Genomic DNA, 27,739 nt, shown 5'->3' on the forward strand with positions numbered 1-27,739 from the left:
CTCGATAGACCTTTTGTCAGTGTATACGATTCTCGATAGACCTTTTGTCTTTGTATACGATTCTCGATAGACCTTTTGTCTTTGTATTTTAAAGTACTGCTGTTCTACTAAGGACCTATATTTAGGAGACACAGCAAAGCTCATTTGACTGGAATAAGACATGTTACAGTATTTTGAGGTGTTCGGCATGTTTTAATTCGGACCGTTATCAATCTAAAAGCATATTAGCACTTAGTGACTATAACATTTCGCCCGGAATTGGACTTATACATTTAAAAGAATTATATAACATTAGCATTTCGTCAAGAGTTGGACTGTTTAACACATCCATCAAGTAAACTGTTTTGCGTATTAGGATTGTGCGTGTATCTTAGACTTAAACAAAAGTATGTACAAACTGGCTGTTATATACTTTAACGTGAATGATAATAAATCTTTTTTTTTCTTCTGCTGTCCCTCTCTCTTTCGTTATTATCCAAAGTCATGTGAATACACTTCATCACACTAATGACAAATATGCAGTCAAAAAATTTCAAAACAACTTAAGAGAGCATGTATATATCTATCATTGTCAATAAAGTTTGTTTTAACATGATGTATAGTTAGTTAAACCACAACTGAGGCAAACGACATCTTAAATAGATTGAAAGAAAAGAAAAACATTGCCTTACCCTTAATTATTCCCTTTTTTATCATCAATTTAGTATCTCAGCCACTTGACATCCTTAACCGTGTGGGGTCGGTTTTTTATAAACAAAGGAAGCTAACTATATTCCAAAAATATATTTTGACAATTTCAATTTCTTGCCTTTGGTATTGCATTTTTGTACTGAGATAAATCAAAATCAGAAAAAAAGCGCAAAAAAGAGCACTTATATTTGCACCTTTGTCAATAAGTAAAATATTTTGATATTTTTTATATCATATGAAAGCTTAACGATTTGGGATCATCGTAGAACAATTTTTGAAAGTTTCTTATAAATGCTAAAAGAAATATATATGCGCGATGGGCTAGATCACAACTATACAATTACCTGTTTTTTGTACTACCAAACTTCCGTGAACCAGGGTAAGGTATACTTTTGACTCATATGAACTTGAGACAAGATAGCCATTAACGCTTTAAATGAACGAATTTAACATAGAAAGCAATGGGGCTATAAATAGGTGTTCTATTTCTGAAAAAAAAGGTAAGTCGCCTTTGCTGCATATAAAATGAAGACAACAATAGCAATTGAAACAATAAACCATTTACTAATAGCTTAACAAACTGAACAACATTTTCAGTTCGTTTCTCTGTTTTAAAATGAAAAGACTGGTATATAAATTAAGGGGGAAAAAAGCGGAAATAAATGAACTGTCTGTGTGCTTGGTTTCACCATATAAGCCATTGTACGAAATCTGAGGTTGCCTCTCTCGCAAGCTATAATCTAACCTTCATATATTTTTTTTATTGTTTGGTCATTTATGTTATTTGCTATTGGAGATTGTATATTGATTTGTTTTTTTTTTAAAACATATCAATTCGATACTAGCTCATAAGTCAGGCGCGCTGAAATTGATATTCCGTTTACAAGTGACTATGCCACAACAGGCTTTAAAAAATATTTACTGCTGATGGACCGACAGCCACCGAATGTACCACCCGCTCGGTAACATGTATTGTTTAAGTGTTGCCACTTAAATGGTACATTTTTGTTACAAAACTTTCTGTCATTACATTATGTGGCTGTACTAGGCAGTGCTGACTTAACAGGACAGAACCCATTACAAAAATACAAAATAAGCAAATTAATAGGTAAACAACAACATAATATTCGATCATATAATTATGAATAATCACAAGTAATAAAATTATTATAGCTTAGTGGTTTTACCAAGGCTTGTGGCAAACCTCAGTTTCGGGAAATAAATGATTGACAACAAACATTGTAAGTTATTACATATTGCTTGTTATTGTAAATTGTACTTTGTTTTGTGATGAACAATAATATTTTATTGTCTCTAACAAGGAAGAAATACAGTAGAAGGAAATGTTAGAAATCATTTATGGACATCGTCATTACATATGTACGTGTTGCATATATTTGTGATTTTACTTTTTTTATGTATACACAGTATTTTATAATATTTCACAATTACCTAAAAAATAAGGTGCTTGGTCATGTTCCGCTCTGTAGATGACCTCGGACGGTGATCTCGTGGTTACGGGATGTCGTGGGTTAGAACCCATTCAGAGTTAAACCAAAGAACTTGACAAAAAGTAAAATCACAAAAATACTGAACTCAGAGGAAAATTAATTCGGAAAGTCCATAATCACATGGCAAAATCAAATAACAAAACGCATCAAAAACGAATGGACAAGAACTGTCATATTCCTGACTTGGTACAGTCATTTTCAAATGTAGAAAATGGTGGATTGAACCTGGTTTTATAGCTAGCTAAACCTCTCACTTGTATGACAGTCGTATCACATTCCATTATATTGTCACCGATGCTTGAACAAAACAAACAGACACAATAGTCAAAAATGTCAAAAATAGGGATACAGCAGTCAACATTGTGTTATCATATTAATCACTATAAAAACAACAAATGTAACGAAGAAGCACACATCAAATTTACTTCCTCATTTTGATTATATTATACGATATTATTTGTCTATGTAAAATGCACCCATCAAGGAAGGAGGGTTTTGAGTACTAGTGTAAAATTGCGCGTTTGAAATTCGCACAGGTAGGCATGAAATAATTTTGTCGTTCAAAAGTATGACGGGATGCATAAATACAGTCACGCAAAATAGATATAACAAAAACTGACTAAACAGTATAAAGTAAGAATAAATAAAATAATAGTGTGGTTCAAAGTATGACGGGATACATGAGTACAGAGTCACGTCAAATGTATATCACAAAAAAGTGGGTCAACAGTAAAAGTACTATTAATAAATAAAATAATTTTGTCATTCAAAGTATGACAAGATACATAGGTACAGAGTCACATCATAAAATATTTTTGTCGTTCAAAGTATGATGGGATACATAAGCACAGAGTTAAGTCAAAAAGGATATCTAAAAAAACAGACTTAACAGTAAAAGTAATATTAATAAAGACAAATAAAAGAATAATATAACACGTTATTAAGATGATAAACAACGTCAGTACGCGAAATCTATACTTCAAGACCATCGTGTATTATTTGTGAAGTTGATACGGAATATTTATCAACAAGTTCTGGGTACCTTCCGATGAACTTTTTTAGAAAAAGGACGAGACGTTCTTTGACATACCCCTGGTTCATCAACTTTCTGTTCAGACATTGGTAACGTTTTACAAAGTCTGAGTAGGAGCTGCAAGCTCTTGAATACCGAATAAGTTGGGAAATGTATATTCCATATGCAGGTGAAGTTGGTATATTGCTACTAAGGTGGGGGAAATTGATAATTTCAAAATCAAAATCGTCTCGTTTGTCATAGATTCTGGTACTAAGATGACTGTGTATGTCAAATTCGAGGTATAAGTCTAAAAATGAGGCGGAGGAAGCCGTGTCTGTTGTCTCTTTAATTTCTAGTTCTGGTGGATATATTAATGGAACCCAATCAGAAAAGTTCGGATTACTAATGGAAAGAACATCATCAATATATCTGAAAGTGAAATTAAATAACCTGGCTTCTTTGATCTTCTTGTTTTTGACAAGTGTCTGAAGGAACTCCGATTCATATGAAAATAAGTAGAGGTCAGCAAGGAGAGGCGCGCAGTTCGTTCCCATAGGAATGCTGACAATTTGTTGAAAAAGTCTACCTCCAAACTCAACAAATATGTTGTCGATAAGACACTCCAGCATACTGACCACTTGTTCTTTTGTGTAGCATGTTTTACCTTTTTGTTTGTCACTATTAACGAAATATGCCTTATGAAATCCCAAAGTAATAAATGTATAGCGTATGCTACCATTTTTATGTTGAAAGGCATTGTGGATTATTTCTTTTAGGCGATTTTTCAATTTCACATGGGGAATGGTGGTATACAGGGTTAAAAAATCAAAAGTTTTGATAGAACTAACTTAAGAAAAGACCGAGATTTAAAATTGTCTAGAAGTTCTTTAGAATTTTAAGAATCCACATATGGTTAATACCACTACGCGAGTAAACAGTTTCACAGTATTTCTGAAGACCCTCTTTCACTGCGGATAGAATTTTTTGTCAATCTAATGGACAATTCTTTAGTGGAACATGAAGATGAGCCAGCAATATACCGTTGTTTGTACGGAATTTTATGAAGTTTTGGTATCCAATACAAACAAGGTAAGTCCTACGATTTGGTGTTCAATGTAATGTTTATTGAAGCCATGAAGGACTTATGATTTGCTAAAATCTCATCCTTGTCAAATGATATGTCTTTGTATGTGGGATTACCTGAGTGCTCCTTTATACCCAATTCTTTTACAAGACATTCGTAGTAATACGATTTACATACAAAGACAATATTATTTGAAGCTTTGTCCGCAGGAACAACAACATATTTATCATGAAGAGATGATAGACATTTCATGTCCTTTTTGTCTCTGAAAACGGACTTAGGTCGATCGTTCACACAGTTTTTCAACTTGTGAATGCGACGTTTTATCAGAGACCTGATAGTTTTAACCCATTCTGACAAAGTGTCCAGTTCAACATCTTCTCGCTTAGCCCATGCTCTGGCGTAGTCCTCAATGGAATCCATAATTATTTTGAAGTTATGGTTCCAATTGATGTGTTGGGGTTCTCTAAACTTAGGACCATGAGAAATCACCTTTCGGAGATTTTCATGTTGAATTACGTTTAGATTTCCAGTAATAACATGACCAGAGGGGCTGTAATTATAAGGCGAGTGGGAACATTCACATGTCGGAGGTTTTTTTTAAGTATTGTTCTAAGTCAAGGTCCTGCAATGCTTGTTTGTAGTTAAATATTTTAGGTGCAATGGTTTTGGTGTAACTGTAGGATACAATAGGAACAGATTGATTTTGAAAATAAATAAGAATTTTAGATGTTACTTCCTTGTGATGTAGAACGTTGCCGATATTGATTGCATCAATTCCTCTATTGGCAAAATCAACAGGAAGGAATTTCCTCTTTTCCTCATGTAATGGTTCCGATCTTACTGGTTTGAAAAGACGGAAAAGAGCTACATCACAAATAATACTGACTAGTCTGTATATTGCAGAAAATGTATTGGTGCCTCCTTTGTCAAGTGCATAATCTCTCAAACGTTTTAGAAAATTAACTGGCAGTGAAAAGAGAATAGTTCTTATGTAATGTAACCCTAGTAGATGATGAAGATGTGAAAGAAGGTCATCAAAGCTCCCAGAGGGTGATCTAGATTTGGAAGACTTTTTACATTAGGCCGATGGTAATGTTTTTGCCCATGACTACGTTGTTGTCGTACTTGTAGTATTAAATAAACTCATTACATTAACATCACTGCAGGCAGGACTTGACAAATTTCCTACTCCTTTAATATTGTCATTGCAACCATATGGCATTGCAGTCCCTAATTCCCTTATCCAGAAATTTTCTCTATCTTTGTGGAAAGAAGTACTTAGTACAGGGCTATCTGTGTGGTGATAAATTTTCTCAATGATGCGTACTTTCATAGATAAAAAAGGATCATGGTCCGGTTGATTAAAATGGTTATAAAGAACCCTAAATTGAGGATCTTTATTATCAGACCGGTGTTGATTCATTCTTTTACGCAAAGTTTGACGAGTTTCACCAACATAAAGTATTGAATTTATCATTCAAAGCTTGAAGAGTTTGCTAAATTCTTGATTTGTACAAGTTCTCATCTTAAAATTCATTATAATACAACACCAAAATAATTAAGCATACTGTGCACAATAAAACCATTGATATCATTTCAACCATCCATTTTTTTATCCTTAGTATTACAAAACTGTTCTAGATTTGAACCAATGAAAGTAGAATTGGTATTTACCGCATCATTCTGCGCTAATCACGCGGAATAAATGACTCAGAGTCAAAATAATGCGTCCGGGTAAGGTGTAATACCTTAATGTAGACTGTTACCTTGTGAACTAGCACTTCAAAATCTGGTTTAATGTGTCGGTCTAGTACAAGGTTTCATTGCTATCACGTTATCATCTTCTCGTCCTGATATAATTTGCCACTGGACGTTAAACCCTTATCGGTCCTTCCTTTCATCCTGCACTTTAGCTTGTTTATTTTTAGCTCAATTTTGAGAGTTAAACATGAACGGCTTTTCAATGGCATTTTCAATATCGTCACTGATATCATCCAGGGACTCCAAAATCGAACTGATGCAGTGGCGGATTTGGAGGACTTAGTGGGACCCTTTTTTGGGGGAAACATTTGGCTGATTATATAGGGAATCAATGAAGTATGACCGGAGCGCCTCCCCTTTTAGTTCAGTTAGCGGGCCATGTCTGATAAAAAGTGTTTGATCCGCCACTGTGAGGGTCTCAGCTCTATGCGAGTACCAGAATATTCTAGCTTTATTAGAGTACACAAATTCTACATTTTCGGTGGAATATAACACAGGCATTACAGACGCCCATACTACGGGTCAGTTCAATTAGAACAATACAAAGTTAGTACTGTTTTAGTAAATGATTACTTCCTGGTATATTGCTTATAGCTTATACGTCATCACTCGGAAAGATTTATCCTGTAAAGATCAAAATAACCAAAGAAATGACGTTTGATATCAGCAACAGTGTGGGCTCTTAAATTTCAAATCTTTCAAAATTATGCTAATTCGAGAAATAAATGAATAAGATGGTGTAGTGTATTCACTTAAAAGAACAAAAATGTCGTATTTATCATTCTGCCGTCAAAACATGTTGAAATTTACATATTTGACATATGGCCAATTTAGGTTTAGCTTTAAAAAAAAGATGCTTCACATTAATGAGATAAAACACTTTGAATCGAAATTTATCTTTTATTCTAAAACTGCAGTTTGCTTATTCACGTTAGGGATTCAAAACAAAATAACAAAATAGCGAACGCTGAAATGTTTCGCCTCATTTACTTTTCATGATTGAAAGTCTGTCATAAGTAGATTTTATTAAAACATTCTCATAAACGTACATAATCAATGATCCATGTAAATTAGGTCAAGTTCAGATGTACCCTACTAGACAGACACATACACCTTACATTCAAACTTAACAATATACCAAATATTGGTAGCCGTTTGCTTAGAGTATTTGGGGATCAGACCTAATTACCAAAATTTAACATTAGTCAACCAATAGCCAAAAAAATAGGTCAAAGTCAGATGAACCATGCAAGACACACTGTATACCATATGCAATCATACCAAACACCAAATGTATATAGCTGATTATGATTTATTGGTTTGTCTCGAGCACCATTCTTATACTTATGGTTCGTAGTGTAAAAATTAAAATGGCGTCTGTTATAATTTACATTAGCTTACAGTAAATATATATATATATCAGATGCACAATAAATTACTCCAATAAGATATAGAAAATTGATGATTATTTAAGACGAACTATGAAGGCCTCTCTGTGACATTGCCGAAGAACAGAAATAAAAGCGCTGTTCTTTTGCTTATTTGTTGTCGTGAATGTACTCATTATATATAATGGATAAATACCCCATATCCTTTGTACTCATTATATATAATGGATAAATACCCCATATCCTTTGTACTCATTATATATAATGGATAAATACCCCATATCCTTTGTACTCATTATATATAATGGATAAATACCCCATATCCTTTGTACTCATTATATATAATGGATAAATACCCCATATCCTTTGTACTCATCATATATAATGGATAAATACCCCATATCCTTTGTACTCATTATATATAATGGATAAATACCCCATATCCTTTGTACTCATTATATATAATGGATAAATACCCCATATCCTTTGTACTCATTATATATAATGAATAAATACCCCATATCCTTTGTACTCATTATATACAATGGATAAATACCCCATATCCTATGTACTCATTATATATAATGGGTGGATACCCCATATCCTATGTACTCATTATATATAATGGATAAATACCCCATATCCTATGTACTCATTATATATAATGGGTGGATACCCCATATCCTATGTACTCATTATATATAATGGATAAATACCCCATATCCTATGTACTCATTATATATAATGGGTGGATACCCCATATCCTATGTACTCATTATATATAATGGATGAATACCCCATATCCTATGTACTCATTATATATAATAGGTGGATACCCCATATCCTATGTACTCATTATATATAATGGATGGATACCCCATATCCTATGTACTCATTATATATAATGGATGTATACCCCATATCCTATGTACTCATTATATATAATGGGTGTATACCCCATATCCTATGTACTCATTATATATAATGGATAAATACCCCATATCCTTTGTACTCATTATATATAATGGGTGTATACCCCATATCCTATGTACTCATTATATATAATGGATAAATACCCCATATCCTATGTACTCATTATATACTATGGGTGGATACCCCATATCCTATGTACTCATTATATATAATGGATAAATACCCCATATCCTATGTACTCATTATATATAATGGGTGGATACCCCATATCCTATGTACTCATTATATATAATGGATGTATACCCCATATCCTATGTACTCATTATATATAATTGATAAATACCCCATATCCTATGTACTCATTATATATAATGGATAAATACCCCATATCCTATGTACTCATTATATATAATGGAAAAATACCCCATATCCTATGTACTCATTATATATAATGGGTGGATACCCCATATCCTATGTACTCATTATATATAATGGATGTATACCCCATATCCTATGTACTCATTATGTATAATTGATAAATACCCCATATCCTATGTACTTATTATATATAATGGGTGGATACCCCATATCCTATGTACTCATTATATATAATGGATGGATACCCCATATCCTATGTACTCATTATATATAATGGATGGATACCCAATATCCTATGTACTCATTATATATAAAGGATGGAGGATACCCCATATCCTATGTACTCATTATATATAATGGATGGATACCCCATATCCTATGTACTCATTATATATAATGGATAAATACCCCATATCCTATGTACTCGTTATATATAATGGATAAATACCCCATATCCTATGTACTCATTATATATAATGGATAAATACCCCATATCCTATGTACTCATTATATATAATGGGTGGATACCCCATATCCTATGTACTCATTATATATAATGGATGTATACCCCATATCCTATGTACTCATTATGTATAATGGATAAAAACCCCATATTCTATGTTCTCATTATATATAATGGGTGGATACCCCATATCCTATGTACTCATTATATATAAAGGATGGATACCCCATATCCTATGTACTCATTATATATAATGGATGGATACCCCATATCCTATGTACTCATTATATATAATGGATGGATACCCCATATCCTATGTACTCATTATATATAATGGATGGAGGATACCCCATATCCTATGTACTCATTATATATAATGGATGGAGGATACCCCATATCCTATGTACTCATTATATATTATGGATGGATACCCATATCCTATGTACTCATTATATATAATGGGTGGATACCCCATATCCTATGTACTCATTATATATAATGAATGGAGGATACCCCATATCCTATGTACTCATTATATATAATGGATGGATACCCCATATCCTATGTACTCATTATATATAATGGATAAATACCCATATCCTATGTACTCATTGTATATAATGGATGGATACCCCATAAGAAACATAAAAATATAACACTGGAGTTTAGTATGACGACCATTTTTCTGAACTAGTATACATGTTTGTCTAAGGGGCCAGTTGAAGTCCGCTTCCGGGTGCGAGATTTTATCGCCGTGTTGAAGACTGATTGGTGGCATTCGGCTGTTTTTTTTTTTTTTTTGCTTTTTTTTTTTGTTTTTTTTTTTTTACTTCTCTTTGGTCGTGTTATAGTCTCTTTGAAACTTCCCCACTTCCTTGCTCAATTTTAGTGTCTTAAAATATCAGCTGAAATTGTACAAGGTGTAATGTGAGCTACAGTGAGCTATAACTCCTGTTTCGAGCCGAGTTCTGCTGATATTTTAAGACATTAAACAGTTATTGTCTTTATCCTGCAATTAATTTTGTACATTTTTCCCCTATCACAATCGTATTTTTTTTTATGTTATCGACATGACTTAAACGCGGGCCACAATCAAAATCCTAAATTGAACTTTGGTGTAAACATTAATTTGACATAACCAGTCGCTCACAATAGAAGCAGGATAGCAGGAAACTGTAAAATATACCACTTCCTGTTATCTGTACACCTGTTTTAGTATAGTAGAAAAGTCGATGGGAGGATAAAAATAAGAAGCGCAAGACATCACAATTTAATCAAAACTAAAATAAGAAGTGCTCGGCGTCATAATTTTATCAAAACTAAAATAAGAAGCCCAAGACGTCACCACTGTATGAGATATAAAATTTCATCAAGGTTGTTTTTTGACCACGTCATGTTATAGGTAATACTAATATATCTGTCATCCCTCGCAGTAAAGATGTATAATCATACGCATACACTTATAGCGAACACACGTAAGAACACAGTAGCGAGGAGAACGAGGGGTACATCATTGATTTATAAATGTTCTGACCAGTGAACATTCAGATATAGAAAGAAATCATTAAAACAAATAGAAAAGTAAAAAAATACAAAATGACTATCTGTCTGTTTAACATGATACCGATATTCTTACATATGTCTTATTGAAGGAAGCACGTGTCCTTATTTCGTCTTACTAGTAATACTCATTTTTTAATTATCTATTGCTAACTTATTTAATGCAGTTCTATGCGGTGTGTTATATATAGATTTTGCTTGTATTATTATCACTCTGGGGAAAAGATCAAGAAAATTCAATACAACAATTGCATTGTGTTATCTTATTAGGCAGAACTAACGTATAAAAAGGCATTATAAAAAAGGAAAATATGATTAAAAAAAATATGTAGCACACAAAATTTCAAATTCAATTCAATATTTCATTTACGTCTCCCCTTATGTATAAAACTACACAATACATTTATAAAAGATACATTTTGTATACATAAGCCAATCTTTACAGATTTATGAGAGACGAATGTCAAATGTCTAAGCACAAACAACTATATTTTTTAACTAAATAACTGATTTCGCTTTATCTGAAGTATTTTAGTATATTTTTGACAACCTTTTGTATGATTTAAAAAAAAATTATTAAGAATTTGAAATATAGCTCTCTCCGGGAAATAACCTTTTTGAGCTGATGCAGTGTAAAAAATAAACCCTATCTAATAAATCAGTTAACTAGCACCAAAACACCTTGTCGCTTTTAAGTCCAATCCAAGAAAAACAGTTACGTAAACACCTTCTTGTTTAGGTCAAGTGAAGTAAAAACAAAGGTCATCAACAATGAGCTGAAGGATGAAAATGTTTGGAGAGTGATCACCCCTAGTTTTTGGTGGGGTTCGTGTTGTTTATTCTTTAGTTTTCGATGCTGTGTCATGTATACTATTGTTTGTCTGTTTGTCTTTTTCATTTTTAACCATGGCGTTGTCAGTTTATTGTCGATTTATGAGTTTGACTGTCCTTCTGGTATCTTACGTACCTCTTTTCAAAAGTTTGTTAGTTTGTGAAGCAATCTTTAAAACAAAATTATAGCCAATGAAATGCTTTGTGTTATGTGTTTTCGATGGTTTAACATGTCTCTGTGAAAAGTTTTATGCACAATACCTTGACTTACTGAACAATGTCCCAGATAGCTTCAACTGGTTTGAAAAAGTTGAATAGTTTTAAGACTTATCCGGATTGGAATAAATAGCGATAAGGTGTATAAGGCAGCAACCATTTGATTTTCTGGGGGGCTATGGATTTTTTTGGAAAAAAAAGTTTGTTTCCAGTTTTTGGAGAAAAAAATAATTTGTTTTTGAGTCTGAGAAAAAAAAATTGTTTATTTCCCCCTCAGCTGCCACTATATGTAATGCTAAATTTGAAAGAAAAAAATTGTTTTCGACTTGTCGCGAAAAAAATAGATTGTTTTTGTCCAGAAAAAAATCCATAGCTGCCCCCCCCCCCCCCCTAGAAAATCAAATGGTTGCTGCCTAAAGCTCATATTTTTCATTCAGAGAACAAACAAGTTATTTTGTCAGGAATATTTTATTCATACATTTATTTTTTTACTCTTAAAAAGATATGCAAACATTAATGTATTATGATCTTAATTAATATGATGACTTTGTTAACATATTTTTTTTAAACGAATTTTAAATGACAGTGCCCTGTAAAGCATTTTACTTCTCAATTCAAATATGTATTGAAGGTAACCCATCTTAACCCTTATTAGAGCCATCAACAATCATTTAAGATAAAAGCTATTACACAGATTGTATATTCATTTGTCAATGCTGACATTTACAACAATAAAATGGTCATTTTTATTAATATGGACTGGTCATCTCCTGGGGGCGGGTCTGTCGGTTATTTAAGATTCAAGGACCCGGTAATCGTTCACTTGGTTCAGGAACATGTTAACACTAAGAGGACTTGTACTCTTATGCATTTTATTTGCTGGTAAGTGAAATCTGTGTTTTTGGCCTAGGACAGTTTGGATACATTCATTTTTATATAGGCATATAGTTATGTTTGAAGTTTCGGATTTATGAAAAGATCTATTAAAGATGTGTTTTATATCATCAGGTGTATTGCTCAAATGTTTCGTTATACTTTTGCAAAAAACACATTGCTATTTATTCATATAATTATATCCGTTCTATTCTCATAAATTTTCTTTGCATATCGCACTTATTTTTTAATTCCATTCTTTTGGTACACGTGTTTGCCACAAGCGCATGTCGCATAACTTTTTGTATTAGAAACAATTTAGCTTTAACACATGTTTTGACAATTGTACTAGAATTAATTGAAAGTTTACTTAAATATTTTATTCGAACGCACCTTTAACGAGATTAAAAAAACTAATGCACTTTCACTTTGCTCTTAAACGTGAGGACAATGTGTAACAACAATACACCAGCAAAAAAAGGAAATGTTTTTGGAGGAAAGAAATAACCTGTACAAAAACTTTCTTTTGAAAATAAATGAATAAAATATCAAATGACCTGAACTATTAAAAATGCTAAATAATTTTGAGTTAAATTTATCTTTCTTTTTATTTGCTATAAAATTCGTGTATCTTAAATAACGTAATGATACTTCATATATATCATTTGTTGTTGTCTCTTATTAAAGTGCAACACTTAGGTAGGCACCATGGGATTTATGTTTAAGTAATACTGTAATCATTCATTTGGTTTAAGAGAAACAAATTTCTTGGTAAGTATAATCTGTATTCTTGGAAAGGATAATTTGAATTGATTAATTTCATGATAGACAGAATTGATGTAATATTATGAAGTTTCGGATTTTATATCTATGAAAACATATATTTTATCAGATTGTATGTTCTTTTTGATTTTTTTATTCATTTTAATTTCTATGCACATACATCTTCTTTGAATTACAATATGATTTATTGTACCTATAGTTGTTTACTATTTTAAAATTTGTACCTTTATACGAACAAAGAAGGTTTCTCCTTGTGCACATGTTTACCACAAGCGTATTTTGCAAAACAAATGTTAGTAAAGGTTTTGAGTACTTTAGGATATCCCCGCGCATATAAATGCAATAATGTATAAAATAAGGCGATGTTTAATGATTGCCAATATGTTAACTTTCCACCAAAAATGAAGTGGATAATGTCTCTGATGGAACAAATTATAGGCAATCGTATGGCCTTCAACAATGAGAAAAAAACCAAACCGTATGGTCGGCTAAAATGGATCCCGATATGAAAAATTTAAAGCAATTTAATTTATAAAACTAATGGTAAAATTTATAACAAAACGATTAATGACAAACAAAGATGACAACCATTGTGTTGTAACAACGAGGAAAAACTAACTCAAAGTTTACGGACTCCAATTCTAAAATATGAATCATAAGATAAAATATCACTAGTAAATAGATGAAAACATATCGGAATGAATCATTTGATAGTTACTAAGCAGAATAATGTTATTTTAATGATTTTACTAATAAAGGCGAATAATGTACAGCCTTGTCGCACGCCTATATTTATTACCAAATAAACAATATGATATACAAGTTGTTATAAAACCATGACAGAGTATTTCTCATTGCTTAACTCATTCTCAGATATATATTTTATTAATGCACTGGAGAGTAGGGGACGCATTCAACCTTGTTGTGTGAAACAAAATGGTTTTGTATTTCAGTAATGCATTAACAGGATTGAAAATAAGAGAGAAATGTTCATTTACTTGCTGCTTTTTTTGTTTCATAAACACCAGTAAACTGTTATCTACAAATAAGTCAATTTTACAAAGAGGGGTTCCACTTTATTTGGAGTCACATTATACATAGAGTTCACAGGAAACCATTCTGAAATTCAACTGTTGGATATGTTAAAGGCAAACAACTTTAAAATCAATGTTGACAAAGGGGAAAACTTTTAAATCCACATTGGAACAGTACAATAATAAAAGAAAAATAAATCCTTTGCAATGGTCAATACTCAAATACTTTCCCAGATGCTTCATAATAGCAAATGATATCATTTCAGTTAATTTTTATTAAAACATTTTTTTACTAACGTAAGATTGCATGGCAGTAAAGAAGGAAATGGATATTCACTTGACCTCAGTAGATGTATTGCTGCCCTCCATTTACTAAAGATGCTTGTGAATTATACCTTTCGATCAGTTGATAATTGAAACAATATTAAAGTTATGCAACGTTTAGCTATTTTTGTCAATTCAGAGACATATAATACAATCATGTCTCTGGTCAAAGTAATCATAAATGGTTGCTACATAAATGAACATATGTAAGCAAGGCCAAGGCGATCTGATTTTAAACAACATTCATCATTTTTTTTTTTATGTTAAGGGCTAACTAACATCTTTATGATGATACATTTCATTAAGAAAAAAATTAGATTATTAGTTTTATAGCTTATGTTTTATACGAATGACAAGAGAAACATACTCTGCCCCCTGGTGGTACATGTAACCATACATCTCAATTACACAAAAATATTGTTAAGTCATCAAATTATAAAGACAAATAATTGTCATCGTGATTAAGACTTATGTTTGATGTCCGTTTATTACCAACATAACAAGTATACAAGTATCACATGACAAAATGGTTTTTTACCATCACATGACATTCATATTCAATTATTACCTATCAAATGGTCGCAATCAGTCAATTTCCATGACAGCTCCTTGTTTATTTAAAAATTATGATTCTCAAATATCTTGTTTTTTTTTTTTATCATATTTGCATTTACAAAAAGTTAATAAAAGAATAAACAAACTCCGGTGTCACGAGATCAGGGTTTAAAATAATAGACTTTATAAACAAACTTCAGTGTTGATCAGGGTTTAAAATAATAGACTTAACAAACTCCAGTGTTGATCAGGGTTTAAAATAATAGACTTTAAAAACAAACTCCAGTGTTGATCAGGGTTTAAAATAATAGACTTAACAAACTCCAGTGTTGATCAGGGTTTAAAATAATAGACTTTATAAACAAACTCCAGTGTTGATCAGGGTTTAAAATAATAGACTTTATAAACAAATTCCAGTGTTGATCAGGGTTTAAAATAATAGACTTTATAAACAAACTCCAGTGTTGATCAGGGTTTAAAATAATAGACTTTATAAACAAACTCCAGTGTTGATCAGGTTTTAAAATAATACGCTTCGGCTGTTATCTGCTCTTCGACGGTCGGGTTGTTGTGTCTTTGACATATTCAACATTTTCATTTTCATTCTGAATTTTTATTTAGTTACTTGCAATTGGTGTGGATAGTTTCCTCATTAATTTTGCAATTATACCACATCATCCTATTTATATACAGTTGTTTTATATTAAGAAGAAAAAAATAACTTCCTATAAATTTTACACAGAAAATACGATCAAATGTGAATACATCTATATACAATCGACATATTGCTCTTATGAACGCAAATAATAAAGATTTTTTTTTGGTTTCGAATTGGTTTCGAATATCATTTATAGGGGAAATATTTCTTTTTAAATTGTATGCCGGTGCATCAGTATATATACTGAAGATACTATGCAATTGTGCAATTTGAATTGATCGAAGATGAAAACCACTTTTTGTTTTTGTGTGATCGTTACTCCGATAGAAGAAACGAACTGATTCATGATCATGACTCCTTTGATGAAGCACTAAAAGAACTGTCAACGAACAACTCGAAAACTGTGGCAAACGCTGTCATAGACTGTTTAAGGCGAAGTGTACGTAATTAAACTACACAATGGATTTTTTTTAAATTTTACATGTAGATTCTGCTTGTAAAAATAAATCTGAAAATAAAATAAAAAAAGGGGGTAACCGTTTTCGTTTTTGAGATACGAGCTGTTGAAGTTAACAGCATCATACACCAAAATTACAAAGGATATATAGGGAAAATCGTGAAATTCGGCAGGAATTGTTACATTTCCAAGATTTTCTATTATATTAGACAATCGATTTTTTTTTAAATTTATGAGACGATTCTAAAATGTCTGAGGAATCGATTGGTGCAAAGAAAGTCCTTAGCAACCGTGCTACTTTTCAAGCTATACCCTGTTAAAGTTGAATCTTGAGTGTAAAAAAACAAAAAACAACGACAACGTTATTGACGTCGCCGCAACAGTTACGACGCATCATATAGTCCTATACTTGTATGAAATATATACCGTTTTGTTGGAGCTCGTGTTGCTCGGTCTTTAGTTCTTTATGTTACGTTTTGTGTACTATTGTATTGTTTTTGTCTATTATATTCGGGTGCGTGCGGAGATCGCCAACTAGAGAACGGTTGACATTTTCTTCTTTATGAACTACAACTATTTTCGACCTTGATGCCTTATTTTTTGTTAAAATCTAAACACTGCGACGTGTTTTCAAAATCTTTGTTCCCATAAAACTTCATTTCATCAAGGTCTCTTCTCAGAATATCAGCGATCAGTCTAGCACAGGATAACAAATCAATATTTAAGAAAATTTAAGTTGTGTGGTAATTCTTAGTACATTTGGGTAAATTAATCTTATCTTTGTGCCGCATAAGCATCTCTATAATTCAACACATCCCTGAGCCACGACATTATATATTTTATGCATTGCATGCGCTTCTTTGTATCACAATCCAGACCGGCTAGTAACCGTTGTATAACTTTACACGTCTGAAGACGAATATTTGCATGAAACATTTTTGTATGATTTTTATTTCTGGAACAGTCCTTTTCCGAAAGTCGGGCTGGACCTTTACTTTTATGTGCATTCGGGATTTACACAAATTGTAACCCGAATAATTCAGTCGTATTATTCAGCTGATGTACGACTGCTACATTGCTCTTGTGGGAGAAAATCGGACATGGGAAGGGCTTGAATTATTCGAGTTACTCAAATTGAAACTCGGGAATATATTTCTAGCTGTTCGGAATTTGCGGAAACAAATGATTGTATTTCGGCATTACGGTATTGAATCAATAGAGATACCAATTATTTCTTTTAACAAATTCGAATACCAGTCAGTTTATAGGACTTCAGTTTGAAATAGGGGCGGCAATCCATTCATTTTATCCAATCAATTGGAAGGGGGAGGTCAACATTGATAGTCAAAAAGCCTTGAAATATTCGATAAAAAACGTTGAATGTAAATTATATGAACTCCAAAGTCTCATATTATAAGACTAGTAAACCACAGGCTTCTCAATATTTGTATGATCATGAACTAGGTGAAAACCTGGAGCTGACCGAGTGCGAGATCCTCATGGATAATCATCGAGGTCGTTAAACACCCCTTGCAGTAAACTTTGGTTAAATTAAAAAAAAAATTGAAATGTAATAGTCTGAGAACATTTCACCTCTCATTCCACTAAATATTAATTTGCAGTTACAAGTATCACAAAACTTCCCTGACCTCTTTTCTTTAACCATAATAGAGGAAGGAGGGATCCAGATCCCGAAATCCCGGGCTTAAAAACACGAAATCCTGAGGTCCCGAATTTAAAAAAAATTAAATCCCGACTACCCGAAATTCGAAAATAGAATTCCCGTATCCCGAAAGGGTCAATCCCGAAATCCCGAGCTTAAAAACACCCGATCCCGGAGTTCCGATAAAGGTCCTAACCCTCCCCCTCCCCCCGTAATTCTATATTCTATTCATTCATAATCTTGAATTGCTATATATCTCTTCGAAATTGGAATTTGTGAAAGAAAAAATGACATGTTATATTTTACCTTACATGTGTACTTTCAATTTCAATATGGTTCTAAATTTAGATTTAATTTTCCCATAAATTGCGGACGGAATAGAAGACACCTGTTTATTTTCTGCACATGTAGAAAAAGTTGAAAACTGGGAGTTGAATGACATAATTTTTACTTATTTTAAGATAAATGTTAGAGTGAGTCAATTTTTAAGTTACTGAGTAATTTTTGTGGCATAATTTGTTTATTTTTTGTTTGTTTTCCGTCTTTGTTCTTCCGACTGGTAAGTTTTGCACTAGTGGTCAAATTTTTCTCTTGGTATCGTCTGATTTCTTATATGAATATAAATCATGTCCTTAAATTTTCAATTGCACAAAATACGAACATTTCAACGTCTTTTTAATTAAACAATTAAATTCACACGTCTTTCATTAATTATTGATCATTGTTTGTAACCTATTATAAAACTTTACGTTGAGTACTGTGTTTTTCGTTCAAGACTACGGCTTTTTAAAACGATATTGTTGGGTCAATTCAGGTTTCATTTTAATTAATTTGATATCAATAGAAGAAAAATTGTTACATGTTTATTTGTTTATTTGTTTATAATTTTGTTGTGAGGCGTTTTTTCTTTCTGTTGATATCATAAACACAAAATGCCTTCTACGCGTCTAAAACAAAAACAAAACACAGTGTTATTAAGTCAGGCTGCACACAGAACAATGTACAGAATGCTGTGATTTCTAATTTGAGTTATTTAGATAATTTCTATGAGGTTTAAGACAGCACAGGCGTGCTTGTTGGATTCATTATAGACCGCAGAAAGTAGTTTCTCTTTCGTGTGTCCTTTCTTGGAGTAAGGGAGATAACTTGCGTAACTAACGACGAACGTTTTTAATCCCGTATTCTGCTAGAGGCGTGCAATTAGGTACACTTCGCCATAAAAATGAGACAAGATGTTATATAAACACTTTTTCTTTATCAAAACCACACGACGTAAAAACTATAAAACTTAATTTGTCATAACAAATCAAATGCAGCTACACTATAGTTATGATTTAAAATAACAGTGCTTTGTAGACGAACGTCTGGCGTAAGTAAGTAAGTAAGTATATTTTACACGGGGGGGTAACTTCGATATTTTTTTGGTAGGGGTGTGCCATTTTTGCCTCAAAAAACATACCCATTTTAATATAACATTCACTGAAATTCAGTACCTATAGTTATATAAATATTTAAGAAAGAATGATCTATACTTATATACAATATTACATATTATGAAAATCAAGGATTTATATAGTTAGACTATACATGTCCTTGTGAAAATCATACAGTTAATACTGCAAAGTCTTGTTTATAAGTTAAAATCGTTTCGGAATAGCTGTTCTGTAAGATTCTCAATAGCATATTTATATATGATATGTAAATCATACCCCTAATCAATATACAGTTATCAAACGTAAATGCATTTTAATATAAGATGTCATTAAAAAGGAGGGTCATTTTTATATAAAATCTCGCAAAATTATGACCCATATTTTTGGCACATCCCCGTATACCCAATAATAGGAAGTTACCCCCCCGTGATATTTTATTTAGAGTCGGCATATATATACAATATAACAGACAAAACATGAGCTCTGGTGAGCTCTTTAACCGACTATACATATACAAATACAAATGGCGTAAATACAAAATTTAATCCTGGTATCTGAGTTTATTGTAAGCCTATATGGCTGCCTGAAAATGTAGTTGAACGTAACTTTTGTATATATTTTTTTGTCAATTCAGGTTGAAATTTAATAAACTATTTATTTATTCATTCATTTATTCTAGCTGGAGTAATTTGTCGTTCCGAATGATACCATGGATAGATATCACTTGTAAAAGTAATAAAAGTAAATAATTTCTATTTTCAGCGTCCGTGTCTGCTTTAGACTTGGACAAATTGTCTAAAACACTGAAAGTCCGATATGATGTTGTCAGGAATGGAATACTTATGTATGGAACAGTTTCGTACTATGCAAATATTACATTAGAAAACGCCGGTACGGAATCTATACCACGTGATGGCTGGGCTCTTTTCTTCTGCCACGATACTCTGATCCAGCCGGTTTACTTCAATGCTTCAACAAACCAGTACACAGGTGGCGGACTCATTTTGTCTGGAAACGTTACTTTAAGCCATATCAAAGGTTGCATGTTCAAGTTTGAACCATATAACGGCGAAAACTACTTGTACCACTTTTTACCCCTTCAACCCGGAGAGCGAAGAAATATTTCATTTTTAGCCTCCAATTGGGCCGTAAGCAAGTTCGACATGTTTCCAAACTTCTACCTTGCAAACGAAACCCACACAGCTATATTACAAAACACCAAAGACAACGATTTGTCATACGTGTCTCCACTTGATGACTTTCCAAAGTTCATGAGAAACATTCCAAATGATGCTGAAGGCGTTCCTCTGACACCATGGGAGAGATATAACGGTTACAATTTCTCGAGCAAAGAAGAAGTCAAACATAAAGTTCTACCAACACCATTGATGACAGAAACGAAGCCAGGAAGCATCACCATTGATAATACATGGACAATTGACACGAACGGACGACCTATTCTACAAGGGATGGCTGATTATATAAGAAGCAAGAGTAAGTTTACATACCATTCTCTTTAGGTGTTAATGGTTGCCTCATTCCTATTACGTAGATACCCAAAATAATCATTTGATCAAAATGAATTGTGTGACACTTTTTGCCTCTCACGAAACTCATGTTAGTTTTTTATTGAATTTAATGAATGATTATGATGTTAATGTGACCCACTTGTATCTTTTTAATAATTTCCCAAATTACAAAAGGAGGTGAATACTGGTCTAATTATACTCGGGCTACATACTATTATATCTTGTATTTTTCCTGTCAAAAGTAAGAGGGCTCATTTAATTTGCTGTTCCGAATATTTAAACATTAGCTCAGCAGGTCGTGACTAGTAGCAGATAACAAAAACTGCGTTTTCCAATTGTAAACTATATCAATTCCGAATAATACCTTGGTGGTGTTATGGTACACTTACTGTTTTACAATCATATTACACCCAAATGTCAATTAAACTACTTGATTTTTCACTGCTTGAAAATAAATATTTTTTAATTGAGGTTATCATCAGCATATTTCCAAGTATTCGCCATTGGCATAGCATTGCTAGGCTGATTGCTTTCCAAAAAATATCGCATCAATTTCAAGTTAATTCAGATCTTACTTTTGATTAGTTTAAAAATTTCTATTTATTAAGATTAGAAAAGTACCATGGATAATTATATAAAAAAGTGATGATCAAGCGATATATATTAAAAACAATATTTTAAGTTTAGATATCAAGTAATAATTTATTTCCTTCTGTGGTTTGTAGAATCCCCACTGACAAATATGAAAGTCGTCAATAAGAAGGACAACTCTCCAAATGTCATCCAGCTATCACTCAATCCTGGACAAAAGCAAGGCCCAGAAGGTTATGCTCTACAAATCACAGTAAAACCTGCCAGAGTACTCATCGTTGGTGGAACATTAGGTGGACTTCACAACGGAATCCAAACATTCCTTAGTTTAATGGCTACTGGAAGTACATTACCCGTCATGAAAGTTGTTGATAGACCTCGATTTGAATACAGGGGAATACAATTGGACGTTGCCAGGAATTTCTTTAACAAGTCGACTGTGTTGAAACTTTTGGAAATAATGGCAATGTACAAGCTTAATAAATTACAATTAAATATGGCCGATGAAGAAGGGTGGCGTATAGAAGTTCCTGGTATTCCCGAACTAACTGATGTAAGTATAAAAAATAAGCGGGTACATACGAAATAACTGGTGCAAATATATACAGGGCCTGGTGTTCCGAAACTAATTGGTGTAATTACCAAGCATATAGGGCTGGGTGTTCAATATCTAACTAATTGAGGTATCATGTAGGGCCAAGTACTTCCGATCTTCTTGATGTACTTATCATGTAGGGGTTAACTAACTATTTGTCTCGGAAACCATAAAAAGGTAGCCAGATATACCTTCAGTTTAAGATTTACTCGATTCATAAAAAGTACACGCATATAAAGACCGATATACTGAAACCACGGTATCTGATTTTTTTTTCTCAAATCTTCAGTCCTTTTTTTTCTTTGCAGGCAAAGGGGTTGGATTTTACTCAGCCTATCATTAATTATACTTAATTTGATTGTCAGAATATTTCAAATTGAAGGTCAACACTAGTAACAAGTTTGCGTTGCGTTCTTAAGTTGAATCCCTTGAATATAATATAAGCACTAGTAACAAGTTTGCGTTGCGTTCTTAAGTTGAATCCCTTGAATATAATATAAGCGCTATGCCGCTTTTCATTTGATGAACACTCTTCAATCAGAAAGAGGCATAATTGATTTGTAAATCCAAAACTAAAACAAATTGAGTAAGCAGAAGCGATGAAGAATGAAAAACCAAAACCTTTTTATCGATAGTATAATAGGTTTTATGTAAATTCAGAAAGCAAGTATACGATCAAAGTATACCGTATTTGCAAAATCAAACTGAAATAATAAATTAATTAAAATGAAATGCTTTTATTTTTTTCAGATTGGTGGTAGACGATGTCACGACATTAATGAAACAAAATGTTTATTTTCCCAACTTGGTTCAGATCCTAGCGGGAACGGAACAGGATCAGGATACTACACTCAAAAGGATTACATTGACATCTTACGTGCAGCTAAATTTAGAAACATTGAAATAATTCCATCAATCAATATGGCTAATCGGGCACGTGCTGCTATTGTGGCCATGAATGCATATTCTAAACGTACGAAAAATTACGACATGGCTTTAATGGACGTAACCAACGCTCCATTATACTTAAGTGACAGTTTGTATAGTGACAATGCTATAAATCCATGTATGCCATCCACATATAGGTTCCTTGACCGTATCATCAAAACATTAAAGGCTTACCACAAGGATGCAGGTCATCCCCTTAAATTGTTCAATGTAGGCGGTGATGATTCTCCACGTGCTGCATGGTTGAATTCTACATACTGCGTTGATTTAGGAATAGTCGATCCCGATCCATGGATGAGGATTAAAGTCAACTATACCACAAACTTGGCTAACTTAGCCAGAGCTAATGGAGTCAATCTAGGAGCTTATGAAGAATTCTTTGTCGCTTTCCCAACACTTGACCCCCTTGGTGGTCCACTTACTCCCTTTTCAAGGTCACGTTTTCCAAAGGAAGTCGAAATCTTCGTTACAACAAGAAATACTCAGACAGATACCTTGCTGAAGAGAGCATTTGTTTTCGCCAATAACAGTTATAACGTAAGTGTATTGATATTTTCAAATACTATTTTTACTACTTTTAAATTTACAAGGATTTAATAAAAATATAACTAAAAAGTGAAATAAAGTTTCAAAATTAGCTTATTATATATGAATCCTAATGCAATTTCGTCTGTAACGTTCCACAACTTCAGGTCCTTTATTCTACGTTTGATGCTCTGGTTTTAAGCGGGCATGGACAGATGTCGTGCAACTGATTTTGAAATGTATGATTCTACTATGTTGTTTTTTTGGATTGCGTACGAATGCAAATACCATTATTATATTTCAAAATGTGCATGCATTATTTGGTGCCTTATAGATAGTTAATTCAGTTAACCGGTGATGCAAGTGTTATGGTAAAGACAGCAGCTTCATGCAACACAATTAATTTTTATATGATTTTTTTTTATAGGTAATTCTATCGCCCTCAAATTTCATGGCTTTAGATCACGTGAGTGAACCTGATTCCAGTCTTCCAGGCGATTATTGGGCTACAAGATACATCAATATATCAAAGATCCATGGTTATGCTCCAGATAACTTCTGCTGTAACTTCCGACCAGACAAATTTAATTATGTTTCTACCCGAACTGACGAGATGGAGAACTATGGCTGCTTAGATGACATATATTGTGATTTCCCAATTGGCAAAACACTCGTAGATAGAATTTATTCAAATTTGAAAGGTATGATTTATGTATTTTATTTAAAGTTTTATAAAAAAAAAAGATATTAAGAAAATAAATGAAAGTATTTATAATTTGAAATATTAATGAAAATGTTAATAGTTCACAAAATAGGTCTCTTGACACAGGCAGACGGTATTTGTTTTTATTCTTATTATCTAAGGTGATGGCTTTTTTCTGTCATTAATGTTACCAAAATTCAGATCTTCATGTAGAATTTATGTTCAAGTCGTCAAGACACAAGTCTATTGTCATTCTCCGATGAGAAATTGGCGATATAATAATCAATATTTTCTACTTATACCACATCTTTGGGGTTTTTTTCCTACATCTAATTGTATATCTTCTTAATTTCTAGGAATGCAAACCCAGGTATGGACTACAAAAATCAGAAGCGAAGAACATTTGTTTCAGCTACTTATGCCAAGGTTGATTGCTTTTGCTGAAAGGGCATGGCATAAAGCTCCATGGGAGTCTACTTACAAACCCAGAATTAACCTCCGACGGGGCTTCCCAAGACCAGACCTAAAAGCCCAGGAAAAAGATCTTGTTGAACTATTGAGTGTTATTGGTCATAAGGAATTTGATAGGTTGGCAGACCATGGTATTCAACCATTTATTCCTCCTCCAGGCGCAAAGTAATTATCTTTAGCATCAACATATTTATTGCTTGTTTTACGTACGTCTTAATTGAGGCTTATTTCGGATATTCGTCCCATGATAGGGACTTATTTATTTAAGAGATTGTTTTATGGTTTTTAGTTGTCTCGTGTGAATGTTAATTGGATCATTGTCCTGTTTTATATATAGTTATGGCTCATTATCTTAGTTGATCTTTAGTTGTTATATTTTAATACACTTGTTTTTAACTGTTGTGCACTGCAGCTATTTTTTGCATGAAATTGAAGTTTGTTTTATTGTGCTGTTATGTTATTGTCTCAATCGTCTAGATGTAACAATTATTATATTGTACACGCGAAAGAAGAAGGAATGTAAATGTTTTTACAGTTTTTCTTTTACAGAAGAATCGAATCTGTATTATTGTTTATTACTTTTGTAGAATCCTTACCATCAATGAACCAGCCAAAAATGGGCAACCAGCCAAAGTAAGGAAAATTTTACAGACTGACAGGTCATATCCAGCATTTACACAGCAAGTGATCTCAACACAAAATAAATGGCAGGACATCAAACCAGCAACAGATATTTCAAGCTTAAAGATGACAGAACTGAAATTTAGAGCAAGGTTATCTTTATTTTGATACTTTTGATTCAATATTAGATTCATAGTTTGATTTGAATGAAAGCTGTTGTGTATAAATCGGACACCGGACAGTTGTTGTCGTATCTAATGTCCTAATAGTTATTTCATTTCAATTGGAGATGTTTTGAAAGTATTTGTTATTACTTAATTCACATTTTGTTAGACTCTGGACGATTTAGATCATTTATTTATTCAATGACGCATGGTGTATTTTGGTTATTTTTTTTTACGTCGGTTTACTGTATTATTGGCAATTCAGACCATTTAGAGATTGACGCATTTTCGTTATTATTTGGGTTTCTGTCTCTTATACCAACATCTTTTTTTTTTTTTTTTTCATTCTTTACTTGATATTCTTCCCGATGCACTATGTTAGAGATTTTATCATGAATAGTTAAACTGCATGCTATTTGCTTATTTGTAATCATAAATGATGGTTTTAATCAATTTTGTTGTTTTGTTTACAGAAATAATGATACGACTAAATTTAGTAAAGTAACAACTCTACAAGTTGAGGTAAGTACCAGTTAATACAGCTTTAATCATTGTGGTGACGTCAGCCTATTTATTTACCTCCGGGCTCATGGTTTCTTTTTCAAGAATCATCCCTTATCCATTGTATCTATATCTCTTAACATGTGATATACATGTATTTATAGTCTATCACAATTTGCATGCACACAATTACCCGGCCGGATTACTGATTAAAAATTTGTCAATCAAGTTTGACGACAAATGTAGTAGGAACGAAAATAAATGAAAGAGACAAACGAACAGTCATCATATTGAATCTCATTTCATTGGTCATGTCGTTTTATCATTCTCGTTTTGACCTATTTTCAATAAATTTTGTAGACAAACATTCAAATAAGGTGCTCAATTATTTTCAATTTAAGTCTTAAAAGAAATACATAGGCATAGAAACCCATTTTATCTACTGCAGAGGCTTACATTCATTTCACAATTCATCCTACTTAAATGATGATATTACACAGTACATCTTCTTGTATTTTGGTAAATTAAACTTTTTTTCATTTCTTTTATCAGGCAAATAAGCAAAGTGTATGAGCTATTCCTCTCTTATAATCAAATTAAATTAATACGTTTCTCTTATATTACAGGAACCAAAATCTCTACAACAAAGACTATTTGATGCTGGATACTGGACGCCTCCACAACAAGTCCGTGGTCCACGTACAGGATAAAATATCCAAGCATATTAGCTCTGTGATGCTTGAGCTCTTCTCTGACACAAAATTTATCAGTTTTATCGTTTAAGTGGGTTTTATTTGGCTTTCAAGTGTCAAAACAAGGTTTATTATGTGTTATGGGTTTGCGATTTCAACAATTTGTCAAATAATTTGACATTAAATGTGTCAAAGAAGACATGACAAATCTGACCAATCGACATCCAGCATTCATTGCTCATTAATCATGGTCATCAATGTGTTTCATCTATGGTCACGTGAGTGTATGCCTTCAAACATGTGTAATTGTGGTGATTGTTATGTTCATAAATCATGTGAATAAAAATTATAAAAAATAATTTAGTTTTTGTTTTATTGTTTTTAGGTTAAAACAATTTGTTTCGATTGTTCTTTACCTTTGAAAAACAAGTTCTTCGAATTATCAACTTCCATTTTCAAGGTGTCCATATGGCGAATGAATGCACCAAAACAGGTAATACTATTCCGAATATTTTATTCCGAATTATAAAAACGAATTCAATTCAAAGCTTAATTTATAGTCGTCATGTTACATAACAAATAAACATAAGATCTCTGAGCTTTTATAACCGACAAAAGACAATCAACACTTATCCTAATGAAAGAAATCATTTACGTTAGAACATTCACCTTTTCATTCACATCTTTATCCAGTTGTGATAAGATAATCAAGACTAAGGTTTACTTTTACAAATAGGAAAAATTGTACAATGCGAAAATGATGTCTGTGATCCGTCCAACCCTTTT

At 32.6% G+C, this 27,739-nt stretch overlaps 1 protein-coding gene across 1 annotated transcript; it reads left to right on the top strand.

Moving 5' to 3' along the window:
* The first annotated feature begins 12,626 nt into the window (after positions 1–12,626).
* LOC143082181 (beta-hexosaminidase-like) lies at positions 12,627–27,312 on the top strand. The gene is made up of 9 exons (XM_076257753.1): positions 12,627–12,715; positions 20,376–21,107; positions 21,868–22,286; positions 23,079–23,813; positions 24,229–24,502; positions 24,861–25,140; positions 25,563–25,748; positions 26,234–26,282; positions 26,888–27,312. Exons 1-9 carry the CDS (start codon positions 12,670–12,672, stop codon positions 26,969–26,971), a joined length of 2,805 nt encoding a protein of 934 aa, XP_076113868.1. The 5' UTR covers positions 12,627–12,669; the 3' UTR covers positions 26,972–27,312.
* Positions 27,313–27,739: the final 427 nt, after the last annotated feature.

The sequence above is a fragment of the Mytilus galloprovincialis genome, chromosome 7 (genome assembly GCF_965363235.1).
Source record: "Mytilus galloprovincialis chromosome 7, xbMytGall1.hap1.1, whole genome shotgun sequence".
Classification (NCBI taxonomy): domain Eukaryota; kingdom Metazoa; phylum Mollusca; class Bivalvia; order Mytilida; family Mytilidae; genus Mytilus; species Mytilus galloprovincialis.